The sequence below is a fragment of the Pipra filicauda genome, unplaced genomic scaffold (assembly GCF_003945595.2).
Source record: "Pipra filicauda isolate LSUMZ 115617 unplaced genomic scaffold, ASM394559v2 scaffold214_size1419223_pilon, whole genome shotgun sequence".
NCBI lineage: Eukaryota > Metazoa > Chordata > Aves > Passeriformes > Pipridae > Pipra > Pipra filicauda.
The window spans coordinates 1,252,814-1,277,774 of NW_024104326.1; the positions used below are offsets into that span (position 1 = coordinate 1,252,814).

The 24,961-nt window shown below is 41.0% G+C and overlaps 2 protein-coding genes and 1 long non-coding RNA gene across 11 annotated transcripts in view; 2 read left to right on the forward strand and 1 right to left on the reverse strand.

The window, feature by feature from the left end:
* LDB3 (LIM domain binding 3) overlaps nt 1–12,768 on the forward strand; it is a 122,651-nt gene extending 109,883 nt beyond the window's left edge. For all 6 annotated transcript variants that reach the window (XM_039381161.1, XM_039381157.1, XM_039381156.1 and 3 more), the window contains 5 exons: nt 620–923; nt 2,137–2,317; nt 4,498–4,618; nt 5,992–6,107; nt 8,051–12,768. In XM_039381161.1, the coding sequence (XP_039237095.1) occupies nt 620–923; nt 2,137–2,317; nt 4,498–4,618; nt 5,992–6,107; nt 8,051–8,140 (812 nt within the window). In that variant the 3' untranslated portion in view covers nt 8,141–12,768. The remainder of the gene's footprint in view (nt 1–619; nt 924–2,136; nt 2,318–4,497; nt 4,619–5,991; nt 6,108–8,050) is intronic.
* The window catches only part of LOC120323226, a 58,027-nt gene extending 36,041 nt beyond the window's left edge, over nt 1–21,986 (reverse strand). The window contains exons 1-3 of one of the 3 annotated variants that reach the window (XR_005563502.1): nt 21,545–21,986; nt 15,818–15,917; nt 474–938 (exon numbers count right to left, since the gene is read on the reverse strand). This is a non-coding gene — a long non-coding RNA (uncharacterized LOC120323226). Of the gene's footprint in view, nt 1–473; nt 939–12,629; nt 12,745–15,817; nt 15,918–21,544 lie in introns of those variants that run through there. The other 2 variants (XR_005563500.1, XR_005563501.1) reach the window with 2 other exon arrangements.
* Nucleotides 21,987–22,106: 120 nt separating this feature from the next.
* The window catches only part of BMPR1A (bone morphogenetic protein receptor type 1A), a 79,468-nt gene continuing 76,613 nt past the window's right edge, over nt 22,107–24,961 (forward strand). For both annotated transcript variants that reach the window (XM_027734617.2, XM_027734616.2), the window contains exon 1: nt 22,107–22,254. The gene's annotated coding sequence lies outside the window, so the exon portion shown is untranslated. The remainder of the gene's footprint in view (nt 22,255–24,961) is intronic.

A 24,961-nucleotide genomic window follows, 5' to 3' on the forward strand; every position in this document is an offset into this window, starting at 1 on the left:
TGCTGTTGGCTTTGTCTTGCTGGTCATGTGAGCTGAATTGGCTCCCTCAGTATTGCTTCCAGTGCTCTCTATCTCTGTGTTCCCTGTGTGAGCCTGTTTTTCTTCAGAAACCGAGGAATAAACCCACAAATGATAGATAACAGTGACATCTGTAGAAAACGTTGCATTTGAATGAATATAATGAGACCAAAAATTAAGCATAACTTATGGAAATTCCGAGGAATTCCATCTAAAACTTTATTATATGATCTGGCCTTTCTGGTTTTAACCTGTCTTAAACAGATTATATGTCAGTCTTCAAAATTAACACAGAATTGTCATATCCATTCCTACTAGAAAATGAAGAGATGACCTTGAAAATGGTCTCCATAAAATCTGTAAAAGCCAGTAGGCAATGACTTCTGTGATGCATGTGGATTAAAAGTCAGTAATTGTGCTGATATCCTGGGCTTCACTCCAGAATAAATGAGCAATAATGGAACAGACAATAATTAAGTATCATCTGAAGCTTTTACTTTTTGTATGTCATGGAGTACCCTTTGGTAAGTATTGCTGAATTGCCATCAGAAGAAAAAGACTTTAAAATACTTCTTGGTTTCTTTTGGGATACTTAAAACAGCACCAGCACCAGCACCAGTTCATTCCTACACCCCAGCCAACACGGAGCCTGCAAGTCGCCCTCCCTGGGTAACAGATGACTCCTTTTCCCAGAAATTTGCACCTGGAAAATCCACCACCACTGTCACAAAGCACATCCTACCAAGGGGTGCTCCAGTGCCATCTCCTGCCTCAACCTCTGCTTACCCATCTCCAGTTCCAACTTCTTCCCAGCCTCCAACAGCCCGGGGAACAGTTCAGAGGGCTGAGCGTTTCCCAGCCAGCAGCCGAACTCCTCTCTGTGGGCACTGCAACAGCATCATTCGGTAAGGGCATGAGGTCTTCAAGGGGGATGAAGCAGGAAAAAAATATCAGAGAGACTGGTTATTGTACATTAATATACAGTACCAGAGCCTAAGACTCTGTTAAATTACCCAGCAGGGATGTCTGTTGTCTGCCTCATTAATTTAACATTTCCAGAGCTCATTTTGTTATTGTGCGGTTCTCTTTTTATCACTGCAAAGTTATACATGTTAATTGTTGGTCTCCTGGATGCTGTGGCAAATCACTGCTTGTTTTTTAAACAGGTTTCTGGTCCTAAGGTAACCCTTTGAAGGAGGTTTGTACAACTTAATTAGGAGAGTTGGGGGGCTGGGGGCAGAGAGAGGGGATTATGGACAGAAAAGGAACGAGCCATCATTTTGGAACAGCAGCCAAATGTAATTGTTGCTTTTGTGTCTGGAGAAAGATAATGCCTACACTCTATTACCAGTGATTCATAGCATGCCTCTCCCTTCTCCTCTCCCAGTTCATTGTGCTGGACCAGTGCCTACTGTTAGCCTGTGGACTGCTATCCAACTTTAAGTAATCCATGTTTAATGACAGTCTTCTCCACTAAAAGGAGCTGGTTTGGTGATGTGGAAATGCTGATTATTGCTCTTTATGTATTCTGAAATGGAAATAGTCCAGTAATAATCTCTATATCTAACTACAGTCAAGAGTCAATCACCAAAACGAATTTAATGTGTCTTCCACATAATGAAAGAGCAAGTTGTCATCTGATAGTCTGACATTTCCAGAACATGCTATATGCAATGCTCTCAGATGAAAAGAAGGCAGGAGACTTTAGGAGCTATTGTGAGGTGTGGATGTGTAGGTCTAGAAAGTTGCTTGTTACTTGATGCTTTCAAATAGTAGCATTATCTTCTATGTTGTAGCCCTTGGCCTTTTCCTGCTGTCTTTGCAGCTGCTTACAAAGGCTTGTTATAGCTATGCAGATATGAAAACAACTGATGATTTTTCCAACAGTTCTCTATAAATCCAGTGTATGTGACCAAGCAATAATGAAATGTTTTAACCAATTAGCAGTGTATTTGAGTAATGATCTTGAAAAAGACCATTTCTGTTCAGGCTTCTGGATGTTTTTAATGTGCACCTCATGGTTCAAGTAGAATGCTTCTTACACATGTACGTGGGGTTTGCAATCAGGGTCTTTCAGTCTTTTTGCAATACAAATAAGATAACCATGATTGTTTGCAGAGGTCCTTTCCTGGTAGCCATGGGTCGCTCTTGGCACCCAGAAGAATTCAACTGTGCTTACTGCAAGACATCCTTGGCTGATATGTGCTTTGTGGAGGAGCAGAATAGTGTGTACTGTGAGCGCTGCTATGAACAGTTCTTTGCACCAACCTGTTCCAGGTGCCACACTAAGATCATGGGGGTAAGAAAGCAACATTAACCCTTTCTGCAACTGTGTGGATCACTGAAGTAGTGAAATAGTTTAGACTGTAAGCAATGAATGTAGATATTTTATTATTTCCTCCTGTTTAAGAATTATTTCCCAGCTTGTTGATTATTTCAGAATGGGAAACATATTATTTTATAATAATTTTTATCTGTCTGAACTCTTGGATATTTCTGTAGTTTATTCAACTCATATAATATGTAATCCAGTTACTATCTTACTGTGTGTAAAGTAAATAACACTTTCTAGGTAGTTTTTTGCTATCCAATACACACTATGTTACTTTTATCCCTCTGTTCCTTATGTTTATAGTAAGAGACTTGAACTGGGTTTTTATTTCTTACTTAGGGCTTAGTCAGAATTTCAGTGGAGAAGTCAGTGATGTTGGGAGGAGGCCCATTGCTCTTGCTGCACCTCACTGGTAGTTACCAACACAGCTGGCTTCTTATAGTTAAGAAAATACAGAACAAATACAAAGTCTGAATTGCAGAAAACCGAAAATACATGCCACTTTTGTGCTAAAGTACTCATGTACAAGTAAATGTACAACTAAATTTGCTCTCCATATAGCTTAGATGGTGATGAGGTTGGAATAGCATGAGTTAATTTTAGCAGTGTATTTGGACATGCAGTTGCAGTGAATCTATGACATGATCCTCTTAAATGAGGAAGCCAGGAGCACCACATTGGTTTTTCACCGCTTAGCTGTCACCTTTGACATCTGTCTAAATGTTTGCATTGACAGACTAGATGCTCTTCTCTGCAACTGCCAATTAGGGATGGCAGCATCAGACATTGATGGTGAAGCTCTGGCTCCAACCAAACCAAGTCTCATTTGCTACTGCAGCAGTAATTTTACAGCAGAGTACTGACTTAAGTTACCTAATGAATGCTGGCACAAAGCAGTTTCCCATTATGGATTTTCATCAGGAAAGCAGCAAAGATGCCAGCTGCCTCTATTTATATTATTAAGATTTCTCAAGCTATTTTTTGCTTCTTACTTCACTGACGTTCATAAATGAATCCAAACCTATTTATCAGGGATAGTTGCTTTGCAAACGGTAACAGAAGTTAATGAATCTCAAATGGTGATTCTCTAATAAGATATATGGCAAACCTAAATTAGAGTATTTTGCCTATTCACTGGATTAAAAGCATGGAAGAGGACTTCAATCCATTTTGTCATAATCAATGGACATTAAAAGTAATCTTTAGAAGAGAATCAGACTCTTTGTATATAATTGGAAGCAGCAAAAAATGGGATGGAGATTCTCAGCTGGTATAAATCAGAGCTCTTTCACTGAAGTTAACAAAGTTAATTTACACCAGTTACACAGCTGGTCTTTTGAAATCTGGACTGTTTGACAGAGATACACTGTCAAACTCCTGGGCACATGTGAGATTGAACAAATCAGCATTAGAGCTCAGTACAGCAGCTTTGGGGCTTGGAAGGCTTCTGTATGCCAAAAGAATGAAGCAGTGATAGAGATTGCTCCATACAGAAGTCAGAAGCTGATAAAATCTAGGCGCTCAGTTTAAGAGAACATCAGTTGCGCAGAATTAGGGTTTTTTGTGCTAAACACATGGTCTAGGAACAGACACACAGGCTCATTTTTACTAAGTTTACATAAGTTAAAATCTAAGAACTTTTTTTTTTTTAATTTTCACATTAGTTTGTAAATTGTTCTTGTAAGAAGCATAAAGAAATTGCTACATTATCTAAACTGTTTTGAAACAACAGCCTTAAATCACTTATTCTTGGTCTTAGAGAGAAAATCACTCTTTAAAATTTATTTAACAAATCATACTCTTGCACTGAAGAGTTCATACTAGTCATGACAAAACAAAGGAGAAAATAATCAGAATCTTTGTGCAGAATCTCTCCTGCAACAGCAACTGGGCATGTTGATACAAACAGCTGGCTGAACCATATTGTTTCATTTTGGCAAATACATTGTTCTAGAAAGTTTGCAGTCCTATTTCCTCTTTCTTTCCAGAAGGAGTCCAATTTCTGTCATAATTATTTCTTTTGAGGAAGGGAATTGGCTGATAAAGGGAAGAATGTAGAGCATCTCTGCCTTGTGTTAGTTCTCCAGTAGGTTGTTGCAGGGCTTGCTCTTCTGCTGGAGACTTTTGTTTGTTTGTTTGTTTTACAGGAAGTGATGCATGCCCTAAGACAGACTTGGCACACAAGTTGCTTTGTCTGTGCTGCTTGTAAGATGCCATTTGGGAATAGCCTGTTTCACATGGAGGATGGGGAACCTTACTGTGAGAAAGGTATGGCAAACTGGAAAGTTCTGCTCATAATCATGTGCTTCATGTTCGTGGAAGAAACATAAGAATAAAGCAGCTGATGAACAAAATAAAATCAGTTACCCATCCAGCATGGATTTTGTTTCCACTCTCCACACATACAAGTGTTTCTGTCTCTGTATTTTTCTCCATGTCTTTGCCTCATGTCTTTTTCTCCATGAGGTCTTTGCCTCAATGGCCCAGAATGCCTCACCTCACTTCTCTCCCTTATGTATTATGATACTTACTTTGCATTTCTCTTCCTACACCTTTTCCCCTGTCCCACTCCCTTCCTTGGCAGACTCTGCTCACTAGAAATGAAAAATTATTCATTTAGGACTGCCCACAATCTCTATATTGAATCGCTTGAGTTATGACCTCTGATGCTGCTGCCTCGCCCTAAAATTGTTCAACCACCATATATGAAAAGATAGCTCTGCACAGATGTGCAACACATGGTAGTGCAGATTTTGTTTTCTGCCTGCTGCAACAAATGAACTGCTTCTTGCCAACTAACAAAGGAAAAGGCCAAGTTTTCCCAAACTATGGAAAGGGTAATACGGTTTAATGAATGGTACTTGCCATGCAAATGAGCTGCCTGACGTGGTCGGGAGGGAGGTTAAGGTTTAAGTGATATTCCCTCTGTATCCCCTTGTCCATTCCAAGAGCCTCCAGCCTACTTCTCTCTGGAGATTCCTTCCTTATGGTTTATGCAATTCAAATTTTACAAATCAGAGTAACTCTTATTGAAGAGTAAAAACCACACAGCTGAACTGACTGGGTAGCTACCTTTTAAAACTGGAGGTTTTGTCATAACATCTAATAACTCTCGTGAATTCCATCTACCTTTAGAATTTCCACTAATCTTTTTCAATGTCAAGCCTTTCCCGAGTGCACTTGATAATCAAAGTAAAGATGTACTAATCAGCCAGTATGGGGTTATCATAATATTCTCTCAATGCAGAAAGAACATAAATCCAGTGATGAAAACTTTTTAACATTCCCTGGCCATTAGACTCCTTTGTATGACCATATTTGTCCTTATTAATAGATTCCACATACATTAAAGCTAATTTAAAAGTAATGTGAGAAACATAAGTTCAAATTCCATGAATTTTTTTGTTTGTCTTTTAGATTTGTGATGACAAATGTCATACTGATGTGGGGTTTAGAACTGAGTTTGTATTGAAATAACGAAAGAAAATAACCAAATTTCAGTATGAGTGTTTCAATGAATGTAGTTGGAAACTGAGCAAAAACAATCAAAAGATTCATTGTCTGGAAACTTTCTATTTCTCTTGGATTTAATACAATGACATTAAGAGTTTGTTCTAAGTTTGCTTTCTGTTTTATTTTAGATTATATTGCTTTGTTCAGCACAAAATGCCATGGCTGTGATTATCCTGTTGAAGCTGGAGACAAATTCATTGAAGCTCTTGGACACACTTGGCATGATACCTGCTTCATTTGTGCTGTAGGTTCCACACCAAATACTGTCTCATTCCTTTATACTCCTAAATTTTGTAGTAACATCAGAAAACCTGAAAGCAGGAATGACTAACATATGCCTAAGGATGTGGAGGGATGGAACTTCATTTTTCACTTGCAGATGGAGAAGGATGGGAGTCATTTCTCTTCTCCTCCATAAACTTTTACTAGAATTATGAAATTTGACCGTCACAAGTGAGTGTTTTCTGATAAAACATCCAGTTTTAGAGAGTACATACAGCAATACATACCACTATTGCTGTTACTCTTTCCAGTGTTTACCAAATAAAGATAGAGCAAGACTGAAAATAAATTAACACCATACTGAACAGCATAACCATAATCTTACTTAAAAAGCAGCAAAGTTTGTATTTCCAAGCAGAATGCTTGTTGAAACTTGCAAAAAGGAGTCTGTTTAGAGAGAATGAATAGTAGTTAGCATAGAAGTTGGGCAAACTCATCAATCTGTGGTGTGCACACAGCTATAGAGGGTGGCCATATTCCCACACTCTGCACACAAAGCAGGAAAATCCATATGATAAAAGTACTTTCATCTGGTTCTAATACTGCTGTGCAGCTCTACAACATAGTATTCCTAAAGTGATAATATCTAGAACCTCTAATTAGCTAAAAATAGTATGTTGGCCACGCCAAACTGACAGTGACAATTTCTAATGTTTGTTTAACTCTAAAATTTAGGTTGAAGAGTTGAAAGTATAGAAATGTTTATAAATATCTAAAGCTAAACTAGCTGCTGGGCTCTCAGGGGTACATGGAAGTGAGTGACACAAAAGTGTCCTGTGAAAACTGAAGTCTTTTGGAAATTCTAACATAGGAAGAGAGTTTCCTTCACAAACAGAGCTATTAATCACTTATAAATATTGATCACTTATAAAAGACACTTTCTCTGAATATTTCATGTTCTTTTTCTGCCCCTTTACCTCAGCTACCCAGTTTTCTGTGGAGGTGATAGTTTTATTATGCCTCACAGTGGGGTTCTTTTTTAGGACCTAACTTTATTTCTTTCAGTGGGTTAAGTCAAATGCAAATCAATGCATGACTCCTGATTTCTAAGATGCTATCCTCATATCCTGCAACATGCAGTAGCACATCTGATGTTGCCACCTAACCCTGCCATAAGCATTAGGGACAATGTTTACTCTTACTTCTAGATGGTGATGTGTTGCCTGCCTTAAGTGGTTCTAGTCAACTCTGACCTTATCAGTGGTGTTGCACTATGTAGACACCTGTGCAATCCAGGGCAGTCTGAGCTGACCTAAACCCGGGCTGCCTCGCCCCAGCCATGCATTCTCACCTGCTCTGTTATGTCAACACTGACACCTAAGGCAGCCAGGCAGAGAACTCTGGGGTTGCAGAGTAACCTGGTAAGAATAAGTGATTAGTATTCGGTGATGGCTGTCTAAATGACTCACTCTTTGATCACGTAAGTGCCCACACCAAGAAACAGTACCGATAGAAATGGGTGTCTCATGAAAGGTCTCATGAAAGGCTGGTGCCCCTGGGAGCATGGCACCTCACCAGAGCCTTTGGGAACTCCTGTGCGTGTTAAAGGATCAGAATCGGGGTCTGAAAGTCGGAGCACGTGCTCCAGTGTGCCAACATCCTTTGGCAGTCTACACAAACACTGCTTGGATGTGCCAAAGCTGCCCAGGGGATCATGTACCAGTAAACTTAGTGGGCAGGGGTGTCAGGAAAGTACAGATAGGAGAGCTGATGCAGACCAGAGCCTAACCTCAGCGTGGAGCAGGAAAACTACCAAGGCATGCACTTTGAACCAGGAAATCAGATGCACTTCTAGCAATGAAATGCATGGGCAGAAGAGAAGTACAGTTGAAATTGATAGTCACATCTATCTCACTCTTTTTTTCCCCCTTAATTATTCCTGATTGTATTTGTTATTAATTCTAGGTATGCCATGTGAATTTGGAAGGTCAGCCATTCTACTCCAAGAAGGATAAGCCACTGTGCAAGAAGCATGCCCATGCCATCAATGTTTAAAAGAAGAGTTGGTAGTCAGTAACGCTGGGGTAAAACAGATGACTAACTGGGCAATCATAAAGTTGATAACCATGGCTAGCATTTCCCTTGGTAAAAGCTAGGCAGTTGGTACTTCAGAAGTTTAACTTTATCCTCTTTCATAAATGCAGAACGTGCTTTTTTTGCAAGGTTCACATGAAAACCTGAATGAACAGTCAAAACCAACTGAACTAATGAACTAGTCCGTTATTAGAGCAATGGTTGGGGAAAATCTTGAAATTAACCGAAAACCTTAATATAAAAAGTAATGTGCAAATACACTTTCAAATGAACTGCCCACAGCAGTTTTACTGCTTAGACCACACACTGGTGTTTAAAAACAACTGGAAAAATCCTTTTGTAGCAAGTCATTTTCTTTCACAGCAAGAATGAGTAAGTGCCATATGTACAGTCATCTGTAGAACCAAAGGCCATAGCTTTCAAAGGGAAATAAATAGATTAGGGCTTCCTCTATGAAAGTGAGTGCTATTCCATTATGTTGTGGTGCTACCTCATAGCATCAGATATTTTAGATTCTTTCCAAATAAGAAGTCTGCCTTGAATCCATATGTAGCTGGGAAGCCTAGGTGACAATCCATAACAGTTTGAAAATGAAGTGGAAATGGAATAATGCCTCCCATAACCCAGTAGGATTGAGAAAAGCATGCTGGGTCAGCCTTGCCAGGGCACTTGGCTTATATGTGTACAGTAGATCAGTCCACTTTCAAATCATAATGGAAAAGGGACAACTGGCTTTCTCCAAATTGCTCTGACATTGAATGGAATAGAGCTATCTGGAAAGGCCAACTTTTAATTCGAAATCAGTTTTCCTTTCCTCTTGAGGAAAAAAAAAAATAAATTTAAAGTCTCTTTGGATTCTAATTCCCATTGATACCAGAGGGAGGTAGAAATCTACATCTGGACCTTCACATTGATGAATACAGAAGAAACACATCCATCTAGCACAGCCAGGAAGTGGAAGATTCCCTATTCTATCTCACATAATTACGAAAAAGGCATTTTTTTTTCCCTATAGTAAATTAACATTGATTAAAAATTCATAAGGCAGCAGGCACACACTCTGTATTACTTTCCTTAGTTTAAATGCAACACAGCATTAATTGTAGCAGTATTTGCCATTGTAAAACAGTAGCTAAGTTCTGACAATTAGGATAACCATACAGTCACCTTTTCTAAGAACCATACAGTCATCTTTCTTCTAATACTTTAAGAACAACTTTCAAGTTGCTCAAACAGTTATTTATAGAACAATTTTTTAGATTTTTTTCAAATGAGCAAAACTTGTAGTACTGATAACACTTCTGAATTTTTAAATAGCAATGACTTTTACACTGGAGACAGCAGTTCTGTCTGATGGAGTTAAGATGGAAAGTCTGATCACTATTCAAGTTTTATTAACTCGAGAATTATGATGTGTGTGTTGACAGCTTGCAGTACTGACAGTTTGGAATTAGTATTTCTGAGGCTGAGGATGCATTCTGTGGGCCACGTGCTGGTGCCATCTGCACCTATTTTACCTTGTGCTTTGAGCAACAAAAAATTACATAACGTTGTCTGCCTTGCCCCTCCTATGGGGGCATAATGGGTAATGCCCATTTTAAGATATTTATGTGTCTCTCGAGGAATGAAAAACTGTCCAAAGTTTGGGAGAGCAATAAAAGAAATTTGGAGTTCTAATATGAGAGTTAAGTTAGCTGCAGGCAGTTTGCGTCTTGGACAAAAATAACAACCTGAACTGCCTGTGGCAGTTTTGACATGTATGACCGGTATTTATTCAGTAGGTATCTTAGTTTTCACTGATCTTAGCAGTGATCTGACCTGAGTGCTACAGGCTCAGATTTTTGTATGCATGAATTAGTCTAAAACACTAGTACATTATATACAAAGCCTTTTTTTTTCTATAAGCAAGAAAATTTTCTGTTTTCAGTCGGCGCTGGGCTGGTATGAATATGGTTCCATAGATTACAAAATCCAAAGATCTGGCTCACAATATTCTCCAGAGAAATAAATAGTAATTATGGAAGATAAATATTTTTTCAACCCCCTAATTTGACTTCATTAAATACATTTTCACAACAGTGAGAAAATTCTAGATTTCCTTTTTTCAATGTCATTCTACAAAATGATGTCATTATCTGTTATTTGAGAGAATTCATATCAGCATACTATATACTAAGAGTGCATTGAAGATATTCTTTAGACAGATTTCTGTGTTACCCACTGACTGGGACTAGTCTCTGACTGCAACATCAAAACAGGGAGTCAGGCTCCATGGGACGACACAAAATGGTAGGGCTTGTGGTGGAAGCCTCAGGAGAATTTCAGAAGGTCTTTCACCTCTGATGTGCATGTGTGTGTGTGTGTGTGTGTCTCATTCTCCCTCCACCTTCCCCCTCAATGTCCCTAAAAGCTTCCCTGGCAGTGAAGGATGAAGCATTCTAGGATATGGCCAGAGGTGGAGGGCTGCAGCTTGGGCAGGGCTACAGACTGGGAGATGTTGTTGATAGACACAGCGTGGCTGAGACTGTCCCTTCTGGAAGTGCACTGAGGAGCCCAGACTGGCAGCTGGAGCTGCTGGTTTGGACAGGGCTGTGGGAGATGGGGCTTTCGGTGTGGGCAGGGGAAGGGGGGCTTGGGTCAGAGAAGGCAGAGTTCCTGCAGCAGCCAGAATGTAGGGGCTCTGGGGACCTCTGGTTTAGTGTAAAAAGGTAAGGGAAGCCCTTCCTGAGGCTGGGGTTGGAGTGGGGGCAATAGCCAGGTAAGGCCGGTTTCACCAGGCCTTAGGTAGTTGGGGTGGGGCAGAGCGGGAACAGAGGTGGGGGCATAGCCAGGATGACTCACTACAGTCAGGGAAAGGGCTTGAATTAAGAAATTAGGGTACAAGTAGCTCACAATAGCCCAGAGAGGTGCTGTGAGTATGTACAGAAGAGGTGAGCGAGGATCCAATCCCAACTAAACCTGAAGTCAGCGCTGCAGAAAAGTGAACACAACGTCCACAAGCAGAGCTGAGCTGAACTCGTGGGGTGGCAACAGCGAAAATGCAGCAGCACAGACTTCAGTGGGAGCTGTACTGGCTTGAGAGAATCCTGAAAATTTCCTTCTCAATGGGAGCCGTACAAACTTGAGAGAGTCTTGAAAATTTCCTTGGGCAGATAACCTGCACTGTAGCACATGCCCTGACTCCAGCTGGTGTCTGAGCAAGTGAGATTAAAGCTAGTTTACATATCACTATATGAGGTGCAGTGGTATCTCTGAATGAAGAACAGAGATACCCTGAGGATTATCATGTAATAAAAATTTCCTGTTATGACTTGTGCTGCTTCATAATGTGGTCCAAAAATAGGGAATCCACGTACCCGCCCTTGATATCTATATTAAGATATAATTTTTGCACATATCTGAATCAGAAATTTTTGAATAATGTAGCATTTTAACTTTCACAGGGGTAGGATACCACATAACTGCTGATACTCTTCTGCCATGTCACCTTTGTGATATGGAGAGTGTAAAATGCATATATATAATATATATATCTAAAATGCAAAACATGGCCTTTCAATTATCACTGAACATAATGTTGTACAAAAATATGCAAGGTTAATAATGTGTACTTGTTTATGTTTTATGTCTTGTAATAGATACCTGGGATGAGTCCTAAGTTCCTCTGAATATTTCTTTTCATGCTAATTACTGTGGGGTTTTACCTAATAAAGCAAAGATACTGTACCTCTGAATGATCAATTAAAAAGACCAGTCTTTCATCTAACAAAAAGTGTTCAATAACTTTTCAGTCTAAGGCTTCAAAAACTATCTTAATGCTTTTCTCTCTTTTTGTGTTCTTTCTGCAAAACAAGGTAAATTAAATGTTTCCAAAGATGACTGCTTTTATTATCTAGGCAAAAAAAAACAGTCTTAGGACTTCTTTTTTTTAGAAGTTAATTTTTACTATATTGGATCCACACATTACACAGTTCTAAAATCAATTCAAAACAAAGAAAAATATTTTTTTTTTTGGTCCTTCAGTGGTCAGTATTTTGGGTGAAATGTTTTATTAAAGATTATTTGTATTTATGTTTAATAATGTGAATTTCCACAGCACTGAACACACTTATTAGTGTCTAATGCTGGGCACGCTAATGTTTGTTTGCCGGACTCGTCTCCTGGTAGCGGATATTAATTTGTTTAGTATTTATAAACATCAGAATTTGAAACTGAGTGATTTATTGCCTGCAGTGATCATATATTAGAAGTCTAGGTTTTATAATATATTGACATATTGACTTGATGCCACAAGTGCCCTTGCTTTTAGATATATATTTTTTCCTAAGTTCCTAGTTATTTCAGAACAGAATGTAGTGTGGTTTATGAGATGTGAGTAACTACCTTGCATGGATTATCTGTGCCAAGATGAATAAAACAGTCTAGTAATAAAAGCAATGTGCAAATACAGTTAAAGCTTTATGATTTGGGCATATTTATTAATATGGCATGTGAACAGCTGACAGCTTTCAGCCATGTAACACCGATAAGAAAACATACACAAGCTTGTACTCTCTATTTCAGTCCTGAAAATAAAAAGTAAAAGCATTGGTTTCAGCATTATTATCAGTCTTAAATATTTCATTAGCCAAATGTTATTTTAAACAAACAAATATCAGTATGCTTAAAAAATGTAGTGTTCTAACAGTACATGTTATAACTTAGCAAGACCTTTACAGTCACAGACTTTATTGTGTCAACAAACACTGTTTATGGTAACTTTGTAAGGAATGGGCAAAATCTGTCTTAAGTTACATCGATGCATCTGCAAACAAAGTTTGACTGCATAAGTTCAGGTAGGTGTTCTTCCATTCCTTAGCAAAAGTTATTTTAAATAATACACAAAATGTTTTAAACATCCTCAGTGAGCTCTAGTGCCAAGAAATACTTCCAAATGAAAGTATTATATCTTCATATAGCAGGGTGTTTTTTAAAAACAGCCATTTTGTGCATTCCTGATTCACACTCCTTAGGAAGGCAGGCTTTTTAGAGATACGACTAAGTACATTAAACCTAATTAAGAAGTTAGATGATAAAGAGACAGACTTGGCTTCAGATGGCATTACAAAGTACAGCATCAGGAATCACAGCTGTGTGCACTTTGATTTTATTTTAGAGCCATGATTTCTGTTTCTAATGTGCGTAAGGAAAAACAATTCAAAAGAATGACCAGATCACATTGCAATATTCTGGCAGTTCAAAATCACTGGTTTTCAGATTGTCTGTTCAGACCTTTAACCTTTGCACAAGACAGTGGTTCCTAAACTGTGCCCTGTGATCCCTGGAAAGCTCAGTTGTCGGAAGTGAAAGCAGCAGAGGCACAGGCATAGCCCCGTGCCAGCTAAGAGGGAACAGGGCAAAGTTCAGTAGGAAAGGACACGGTGCAAAATAGCTTGACAAGTCTTGCATTAAGAGATTCTTAATAGGAGAGACATTATTACTTGCTCTGAAGAAAATGGTGATTTCAAAACTATAGGCCTTGGCATTATTCCCCCCCCCCAGCCCCAATCATGCCTCTTGAATTCAGCCAGTTTCTGTTGATTAAGGAAGGAAGGAAGGAATGTGTGAATAAGATTGCTGAAACCATTATTGAAACACAATGAAATGCTTTGTTCTCCCAGCCAAATCAGAGTTATGGATGAGATTCAGATTATATTCAGGCATAAATTCTGTGCTGTGTGCCTATAAAACATGCCCTTGGATAGCTGTTAAAATACAGTTCCTCCTCCTCTTAGGAAGATTACATCAAAAGAAAACAGTAACAAACGTGTGTTGTACTAATAAGGACTGTCAGGCTGAGTCACAAGACTTTTCTATGCAGTAAGGACAAGCAGAATGAATTTTTTTTTTTTAACAAAGCTTAACTTTTGAACAAAACATTTTTCTTTTAAAAGTTTCCAGATTTTAACTGTTAGGGAATAATAAATTAGTATGCATAAGGTATCATTAATAAATCTGCCTCTACTACAAAAGTATTTTCTAATCTTACTGCTTTAAAAATCAGGTTATTTTCATTAATGACAAAGGCATTATGGAAATTCTTCTGCTTCCACTTAGTTTTACTATGTGTAGTGTTACTGAAAAAGAGAGGAGGTCTTTCTAAAACAGAATTAATTATTCATTTTCTTTTAATTAGAAGATATAGATAAAAATACAACTTTGAATTGAATAAAGGTGATGGTTCTTCCAGTGCTTGTGGAGTGAATAGTGCTTGCTACACTAAAGCCAGAAACTTACTGTTCTTTTAGATTGTTTGGGGAAGTTTAATAAATATCTGTAGCTATAATTAAATATCTCATTTCAGAACAAAAGAATGATTTACAGGGTTTAAATTATTTTAAGATGTAGACTGGAAAATAATATTAGGATTAAGGTTTAGTTTAATTTAAAGAAATCCTAATGTTGATTAATGCAAGCATTCCTATATGCATGTATGGAACATGTATATGGATTGAAACACTCAGAACTGAGCCTCTGATTTCCTTTAAGTGGATGTGTTTCATACCTGAGGTATTTGAGCCTAAACTGTTGTCCTATAGTCCATTTATTAGATATAGCTTAAGAATACTGCATGGAACTGAGTGCACTTAGAGACCTAGATTTTGTTATCTGTTAGGTATTTGTGCTTTATGAGGTAACATCTCTAGACTTCTGATAGCATAGAAGATGTGGGAAAAGAAAAAAAGGGCTCACTTTCCAAAATCTGGCTTCATCTATATATTTTTAAAAAAAAAAGGATTAAGGAATAAAATTTTTATTTGTGCATTATAAACAAAGACCAGATACATTCTTTCACAAACAAATGTTTTTCTGCTGCACCCATCACATTCCTTGACACATTTTCTTCCTGCAATTTTTTCCCTGTACTGATTCTGAGGATTCCCCTGTGATTAATGCACAGGCAGAAGCCTGACCAGTTCCTGTGACTGACACAGGCCTGTACACTGGGGGGTAAAAAGTAATAGAAGGGGCTGAGGTGGCAGTGTGAGTGTACTCAGCTACTGCCTCCTGCAGATCCCTTACTGAGACTTACTGAGATTCACTGTGGGTACACCATATATATGACACTAATTGAAAGTTTCTGCTTTGCTGCATGTGCACTACACAGCATCTACTTCTGGCCAGAAAATCCTTGCAAGAAATGTGATAGTGCAAGCCAGAGCTTCAGGTTCTAGCTATGGCATCAAATAGAGCATACCTAAATCTAAGCTGTGTTGTAATAAAATAATGACAGAGCAGAGTTTTCCTTTCGGATTGTATTCCCACTGCCAGCTGCTGCAGCAAAAGGAGAACAGGGCTGTAATGTTTTGTGGATAGTGATTTTCTGCCCTCTGTTATTATGTAAACCAGTTTCTGGAATGGGAGCTCTTCTGAGCTGCCATTCTTCTGCATTGTGACACCAGTCTGAATTCAAACTTGCAAGATTTCAGTTCACTGGGCAGAATTTACTTACTCTCACGTTTTCCTCATGTCACTTATTCAGCTTTGTGTTACACAACCTAGAATGGACTGGAAACAGGCTGGTGGTGGTAATTACACCTATGCACATAACCACAGGTTAGGAGGCATATGCTGAGAGATTAAATTCTCAATACATACCACATTTTGCACCTTTTATAGACTTATATGGCTAGTGGTTGTTGGAGCCTTCATTGATCTCCTAAGCAGTCCCAGAAGCTGCTCTCTGTTCAGAAGTTCTCTAAAAAGAAAGAGTCGGTGTTATTAAAAAGTAGATATTAAAGTCTGGGGGTAGTATATATCCTTAGGGTCCATATTTGCCTATTTAGTACAACCTCAAACAGTTTTCGCTCCTATGCAATTCTCACAAAAAAAAAAAATTAAAGAATGCATAACAGAGGGCTGTTACTACTCCTCCCTAACTCTGGGTAAGAATCCTCATTCCCCTCCAGCTTAGGGAAATTCACTGGCACAGAAAGGTATAAATTACATCTCTGTGTGCCAGCTGCAGAGAACCTGGCCACAAATACTTCAGCTGAGACTATTTTATTCATTCCTTTAAAGGAGAGTGACGAAGGTTTTGCTTTCTCTGATCTTGTAACATAAAAAATATTGATAGAACAATCTTTAAGTCAAAGGATAGTTAAGTAAATGTTTATTTTAGACTTACATTATTAAGTGCAGCTACTTAAAAGTGAATAATTGCTATCAAAGTGGGCACACGTGAAAGTAGTAAAATGAGATAAAAATGTAGGAGAGTGAAAAGGCAAGGAGAAAAGTGGCTTTCAGTGTAACAATTAACCACCCAATCTACCCTGCCTTTATTCACTGCAGGATAATTCATTGTAACTGAATTAGTGGTGAAACATTCAGTAATAGGCCTTGGTAAGGAAATAGGAGCAGTGTATCAGGATATCCTTTTTCCGCCCCGGAGTACCAATACTTTCAATTTTATATACAACGGAAGTAATTAATTGTAACACAAAGAAGCCCGGCTGTGTTTCCTGATGGTCACACAAGCAAGAGCTACTATTGTTTAGCATTTTGAGTACGTACAGTGAAAGCTGCTCAACTGCTTTTTGGGGGGGATTTAATTTCCATTAGTAGCTTTTGAATGCATAGTGGATTATTAATATGCTATTATCTTAGATCCAATCCTGCATCCCTAATCAGGTAATTTTTTGCTGATGCCAGTGAGAGTTTAAACTGTATTAGGTACAGCTGCCAAATGCAGAGATTTGCAGACACAGGCAAAATTTTCACTGGAAGCAAAGGGAATTATAGACTGTTTCTGAGGATTTGCTTTTATTTGTATCTTTAACTTGTTCAAGTTGCAGTTTTAGTACATATTCAAGTGTCTTACAGACTAAAAGAGAAAACCTTCATGTCCATGCCTTTAACTTCATTATATATTTTCAGGCATTTTAGCTGACTGCTGTGACTGAAATACAAGTATATCCTTTTATTATCTTAGTTTTGCTAGAATATGAAAAAAACCAGGAGAGTATTTTGCTGCATTTGTTCTTACTTCACAGCAATGCATTCATGTTTAAAGATATGATTAGACTAAGAAAAAAAAGGATATGATGAAATTATTTAGTTCATTTGTTTTGTAAAGAATTCAGATCTGTTTCATTCTAACAAGCTTGGAAGAACATAGCATTTCCAGCCTTATAAATGTCCATCTTCATAAATCTCTACAGTATCCACCACTACAGGTTTCAGAAACACATCCACTTGAATCCATGCCTCCTGAGGACAAAGTTGTTATAAACAACAAGACAGAAATTTTCTGTATTGAAAAGAATTCCCCTTGTCTAACAGCAGGTTTAAACAATTTTTCTGCTAATTGTTAATAATTGTTAATACTGTTAATACAGTGTGGACTTGGAGCTAAGGATTATTCATATTCTTAAAAGAAACTAACAAATACCTCTTAAAATAAAAGGTGGAGGAACACAAACATAGCTTAGTTATTAGCTTCTCTCTGAGTGTACTTAAACCATTTGGCACTGCTGACTGATAATTCAGAACATAAATTTTAAAATCAGCTCTACAATCTAACTCTAAATACTTAATCTTCTCTGAGAAAATGAACACTTTTGGGATTTTATGTGCATGCATCTAGGGGAAAACATATTACTAATTCTCCAAACAAACTGATGTGAGTTTGGCACCCTGGTGAAGCCTCTGCTGAGCCTACAAATATTTTCTTTTTCTGTGATTAAACTTTTAATGTTCTTACTACCCAACACTGACTTTAAGAAAAAAACAAAATAATTTGAGGTGTTTCTTTGTATTTATAAGTTATCTCAGGGTTTATTATGGTCTGGTGAAAAGACTACAATATTGCTTTTGTACCTGGGAATCCATAAAACCAAAATAAACCAGCTTCACTAGGCACAGGAAGAAGAAACAGAAAAAGCAACAGGAACTTTGGTTCTTGACTGGCAAAATGTCTCCTGGAGCAAAGTGCTCCCATTCCTGCAACCCTTTGCAAGGTGCAGTGGAGTTCCCCACCACACAGCTCCTAAGGAATCCTTTCTGCCCCTGCAGCAGCTGCCTGAGGCAGGGACAGGTACAGCCATTTGTCCTCCTTCCTCCCCAGCCACCTGCACAAGGCAGGAGCCCAAGCAACCCCAAAATACACCAAGAGTTTCCTGTTTCCTCGTGCCCATGCTCTGCACGTTGAGCTGTTATTCTTTGGATTCTTGCCACAGGGCTCTCCAGTGCTGCACTGTGCCCAGTTCCACATCACACTGGGGGGACCGAAGGTTGGCCGGGGCTTGACTTTTTACTACCAGTGCTTCACCAGCAGAATTTTTTAAAAAAACACCTTTCTTCACAGATTTGATTCTGTCTTATTGAATTAACTGTGCTTAAATTTAAAACACTTAATAAAATCCATGACATTTCTAAGTAACAAACAGCTGAATAAATTTAGAATGAAAAGAATATGCTTTCAAGTAAAATAAATCTGAAAAAGAGACAAAGCCAAATTCATGTCATTTTAAGTGAAATAATTGTGTCCCTGGCTGAAGGGCAATATTCTTTTAATATGTAACATGGAATATTTATTTTGGTAACAGTAACAGAGAAATACTCATCTAATTGCTAACAGTTTTCAAAAATATATTTGGACACAGATTTAAGACATATGAATTCCAGAGACTGAAGAGAAGAAGGATCTACACAGATAAAGTCCTATCACATGGCTGACCTTCTCCCTATATATATATACCTCTTTGTTCTTTTGATATTCAAGTCTGTAGTTCCCAAGTGATTCCAAGAACTAATGAGAAATTCCTGGAGAGGACATAACAATGAAAGCAACTGGAAGATTATCCAATTCTTGATTTATTTTTTTTAAATACAACTCTCTTCCTCATGACAGTCAGTCTTGAACTGCTTTTTTTATATCTCATGTTAGATTTCCACATCCCATCCTTGCCAAATGAACATATGTTTATTTTCAGATTTTCAGACTTCAGTGTCTTTTGAGTGCTGCTCAATTCATAAAATAAATACTTGATGTTACCAAAACCTGGTGTGTCTGACTTTTTGCAGATTCCTAAAATCTTCACCGGGTAAGATTCTGTTACTGATAACTAGCTGAGTGGAACCCTGTGCCTTTCTGAGAGCCTATCAACTAAAGCGTTTGTTTGCTGGTTTAATAGGCATATTTCCTATCCTGGTAGAGATATTGGAAACATATTTTAAGTACTGCACTGTTTTGAAGGACACCAGTACCTTCTATGTGATGTTTCATCAGACATCCATCACAATCTAAATACTTTTTAACATGGCTATGACTCAGTATTTTAGATTCAGTTCATTCTCTTGCAGCCCTAATATTATCCTAATGTAGTTTACTTTTGCAGACTTTATTTTGTGATTAAGACAAGGAGTTACATGGTGCTCCTTAATGGGCATTATTTGCCATAGCAATATAAACTTCATTCTCAGCAACGGTTTCTGACCTGGCAGGGACTATCACTTGTGGGTATCTTGAGCACCCAAGTGCCTTGAAAAGTATCAGCTGGGATGGCAATTTCTGCAATGTGCAAATCTCCACACCAGGAACTGGACGAAAAGAGTCGATCCATTTCACAAAACAGATTAAATGCATTCCAAGGCTAGTGGCCTTTGCTAAATTCATGCATACTGGATTGAACTCAATATCTAACATCTGAAAAGCACAGGGCTGTATCAGCACACAGTATTACTGAAGAGATGCTGGCATTAACAGCTCTGGTTCTGGTTGGGAGCACACACACGCATGTTGCATTCTTCTTCCATATTGAGTGTCTATTCTGCTGCTATAATCTGATAGTAGACAGAGTGGAAGAACAGCAGACTCATATTTTCCTTTGAAATTATAAACATAAGCATAGGAGTTCTGTATTGCTTGGCATGGAAGCCGTGATTTTGTCTTTCTTGCTGGCTGGCTTTGTTTTGGACACTGACAGATTTTTCTGGATGATGGTGATCGGAAAAAATTTTCTATAAGTCTGGTAAGACAGGAGCTGCATTTTTAAATGCCTATCACCATAGTATCTGGCCACATACAATTACTAGGTGTGCCTTTGTTTTTTAAAGGCCTGCCTACATTTTAAAGGAGTCTGTGAAGTTGATAGGTTTGAAATGATACTTCCTCTTTTGTTTTGCTGTATAGGGTAGCACACAAGCTAAGCACTCACCAAACGATGTGTGGGTACAAGGCATGTGAACCAGACTGCAGAGCCAGCATTCTCATCTGACATTCAGGAGTGGAGTGCACAACATTTACAAGTCCTATCTGATATTAGCATGCAAAAATGGAGCTAGACTGTGGAGAGGTCAACAAAATAAGCAAGCCCATGTTTCCCACAATATAATGCACATGTGGCTATTTGGCACCGATAAGCCAGATTGCTTCCCAACTGGTTATTCTATGGAAACAGTTTATCTGGGCAGGCATCTCAACATGAGCAATTCCTGGTGTGTCCTGAAGGCCTAAAGGGTGTTTTGGTCTGCAGCAAAGGGAAACCGAGTCGGTCTGTATGATCCATATGATCTTCATTTAACCCTACACGTGCAAAGTTCTTGAAGCAGAGTAACCAGGTGACAGGACAAGGGAAAGGCCAGACAATGTCAGCAGCACAACTGCTGTCACTCTGTTGAGTGAAGGACTGAAACCAGCAGCCCAGGTGGGAGCTGTGGGGTCTCATAGAATCATAGAATCGATTGGGTTGGAAAAGACCTCTGAGATCATCGAGTCCAACCCTTGGTCCAAATCCAGTCCATTTACTAGATCATGGCACTCAGTGCCACGTCCAATCTGCGTTTAAAAATCTCCAGGGATGGTGAATCCACCACCTCTCTGGGCAGCCCATTCCAGTGCCTGATTACTCTCTCTCATGTTGACAACACTGCTGTCACTGAAGCTCTTTCTGCACTGCTGCTGCTGGGAGACCTCACTTGAAGACAGACAGACAAATTATTGCTTTTCCCATTTGTCCTAATGATAAGGAGCTGGGAACTGCAATGCAAATCATGGCCTTCAGCATCCTTATCAGCGAGCAGAGCAGCTCATTGCAGAAGTTATAATGTATTCCAATCTAACTGGGCTTATTTATTCAGAGACACAGGAAATGGAAAAAGCAAACAAACAATCCTGTCCTCTGCCATGGAACTCTATCCCTCGTGCAGCACCGACACGTCAACCTTCTCAGAACCGTTTTTCCGCGAAGCCAAAAGGCCCATTGGAGTCCCTCATTTTTCCCTACGCTGCTGCCACCACGTCCTGCCCCTCGCCCACCGCAGCTCACACACAGGCCCCCTTGAATCCACATCAAAGCTACTCCGGTAATCCCCACCACCACCTACTCCGTGAATCCTGGCAGCTGCCCCGTTTTCCATGGCGCCAACTCCACCAGCATCTGGATGGAGCTCCCCGGCCCTGCAGCCAAATCCAGCCGCGGCTTCTTTTCGTGCCTCGATGCCCCTTCTCGGCCAGCAGCGCTTCCGAGACAGCGACCTGGCCGCGTCCTGCTCTCACACCTTCCTGCCCTTCCCTACAGGAGCTGCTTCCCCAGGAGAGCCCTGCTGGGCGGCGGGGCGGGATAACGCCCGGGCCCGGGCGCTCGGAGACAGGCCCGCTCAGGCGGCGGGGCCGCGGAGGGGCTGCGGGGGAGGCAGAGCGAGCCCGGCCGGTTCCTCCCGGCCAACTTTTCCTCGCCGCGGAGCCGCTCCAGCGCTCCCGCCCCCGGCACGTGCTGACGGACGGGCGCGCTCCCGCCTCCCCGCGCGCCCCCGCCGCGCGCGCGCCCGGCCCGCAGTGATTGGAATCCGGCTCGTTCCCGCCCCGCCCCGCGGGGACGCGCCGGGAGCGCCCGCCGGGACACGGAGCCTGCGCCGAGCCCGCGCCGCCGGCCCGGCCCGCCCTCCCTCCCCCGCCCGACACGCACCCGCCTTCGCCCCCGTCCGAGCGCAGCCGTCGGGGCCCCGGGAACGGCCCGCGGAGCGCGGCGGGGCGCGGCCCCCCCTCCCCGTTCTTCTTCCCTGCCCGCGCCGAGGATGAGGAGCCCCCACGGCCGGTGAGTGCGGGCCGGGCCGCGGAGGCCTCGCCCGAGCGGGGAGCGCCGGGGCGCCCCGGGCAGCGCCGCGCCCGCTCCGTGTGCCGGCCGGGGGGCGCGGGGCGCTCCCTGCGCGGCGCTGCCCCGGCCCTGCCCGGGCCGTGCCCGGCGGGGGCTGCGCCGTCGAACGCGGGTCCCCGCGGCGGTGCCGCCGCCCCGGCCCGGCTCCCCCGGGCCCGGGGGGCGCCCCGGCCCTTCCCGGCCCCGCCGGCCCTTCCCGGCCCCGCCGTGGCGCTGGGGGCGCTGCGGCCGCGCCGCGGGGCCGCGGGCGGGGGTCGGGCCGGGCCGGGCCGGGGGCGCCGCGGGGCCCGGCGGGTCCTGCGTGGGCAGGGCCGGCGCGGCGCTCCCCGGCCCGGCGCTCCTTCCCTGCTTCCCTCCCTCCCTTCCCGGTGTTGTAATCCCGGGCCCGCTGCCGAGCGGCCCCGGCCGGACCGGGCGTCGTGGGAAGGGTACGAGAAACGAGGTGCTTCGCCTCCCTTTTGTGCGAGCCTTGAGCGGAGCCGGGCGCCTGCTTTCCCAGTCGGCTTTTACCGGCGTGTAACAAAACGCCATCTGAAGAAATAATAACCCCTAATTCTCGCCCGTACCTTGGTAGTGAAAGATGGTGCTGTTGAGGACCGGCTAACAACGCTGTTTTCATAACTGATTACAAAATCTATTGAACGGGGTTCAAAAGCATGAATGGCTTTTTACCACCTTTCAATCAACCACCCTCTGATGTTGTTTTGGTAAAATTAAGAGTGAATTCAGCAGCGGGGAATGGCAGTAAGTTGTGGTATTTCCTTTCAGCAGTCGCCTGTTACTTTGTGTCAGAAGTAGTGTGATGATTCTTCCCAGTGTAAATTGATTCCCTCCGAATTTACATATTTTGTTCTCTGCTTACAGGTAATTATCTTTGCGTTCTTTTATCAAGTTAGTGCGCTAGGGATTGTTCAGGCCTGTTACCTGCAAGGATAGAGAAGCTGCTTTTGTAGGCAAGGAAGACTTGCCTGAATTGCGAGGCTTGCCTGGTTTGTAGTAGAACCTAGTCCCTGAATAAAAGGTTAACATGAGACGATGTACATTCAGAGACTTTGTCCAGTCCATAGCCAGAAATACCCCATGTTGTGGCATTTGTAGCACTCTGGACTCTTGCTGGCAACGTATTGGTCTTTTGTTCTTGTACTTTAGTTCCTTTTGTAACTTTTTCTTAGGTTATGCACCACGTTTTGGGGAGAGAGTGTGTATGTATGTGTATTTTATATTTATTTACATAGAGACATACAACCTGGTGGGCTTTGAGTTCTGGTTGGAAATGATTCAATTCAGTCCTCAGAATGCCCTGCTGGCTGCTCTGTTCCAGGGACAATGAATGTGTGTGGCTGGATGTGTGGCTGAATTATTTTTGTTCCCTCAATTGTGACGTAATTTAGGTTTGAAAGCGAGCTCTGCATGTTACCTGTTCAAGCCCCTGTTCAAGGTAGAGCAGAAAGCTGTTGGTAAACTGCAATCCTGAAATAGCACCTTACTGGGAATTCATTGAGCAAATACGTGTTTAGTGAAACACTATCGAGCTAGAGCACGGAATTTCTTAAAGTCATTGCATGGGTCCCAAATCCTAGTGTTTTGGACACTGCTGTGCAAGATCCTCACAGTGAAAATTGTGTGCTTTGTTACGAGAATCAAAAATACTGACTATGGCAGAGCGTGTGAGTGGTACATGGGCTTTATTTGGATACCAGCATTTAGGAATTAAGGTTTTAAACTGTGAGTGATATAACCAAAGTAATAACTTTGGTTTTATAGTAGTTGTATTTATCGAACTACTCCAAGTCAGGGCTAACAAATTTTTGGTTTGGGATGAAATATGGTGCTTGTTCAGATGTGCAGTAAACAATGCCTGCTAACTCCTTCCAAAATGGACATATGTTTGCAATGGATAAGCATTACTCTGGTGTGAAATGCCGTGGAGTATTGCACTGCAAAGGGGAAAAGGTTTCGAAGAAGCAATGAATAGCTTTGTCTACTTCCCAGAGGCCTGAAAGGCAGGCAGATAATAGATGATTTTAAAAAAAAATTGCTTATTTTCCTTGGGTTTAGAATTGTGAATTGCTAATAGTGGATTTGTTCAAGAAGCAATATACATATTCTGTGGTTATGGAATATGAAAAAAGTAGGAAACTACTTGTTACATATTTATTAACTTATATTTTTACAACAAAAAGTCAGTGCAGGGTATCTTCATAGAATCACAAAATCATTCGGGTTGGAAAAGACCTCTAAGATTATTGAGTCCAGCCATTAACCCATCACTGCCAAGTCCATCACTAAACCATGTCTCTAAGTATTTAAAAACAAAAAAATGGTTGTAAAAACAGTGATCCTTAATATGTCTAAATTAATGGAATCTTTCTTAAAGAGAACTTCCAAGGTGTGGTGTGGCACAAACATGTAGATAGGAGGATCTGAGCACATCCCCTTCACAGAAGGGACCAAAGAACAGAGATATCAGTGCTTGCATTGATTTTGCCATAGCCAGGTTTTCCAAGAGAAACACACCCACTTCCCTCAAAGCCCTTAAAAGCAAGCAAACCAAAGGAAAAGATTCCCTCCTTTTCTTTTTTGTTGACCATTGTGGCTGGTAACTTTGATGATGAGAACAGTACCTCTTTCCAAGGGCAGGTGAAGG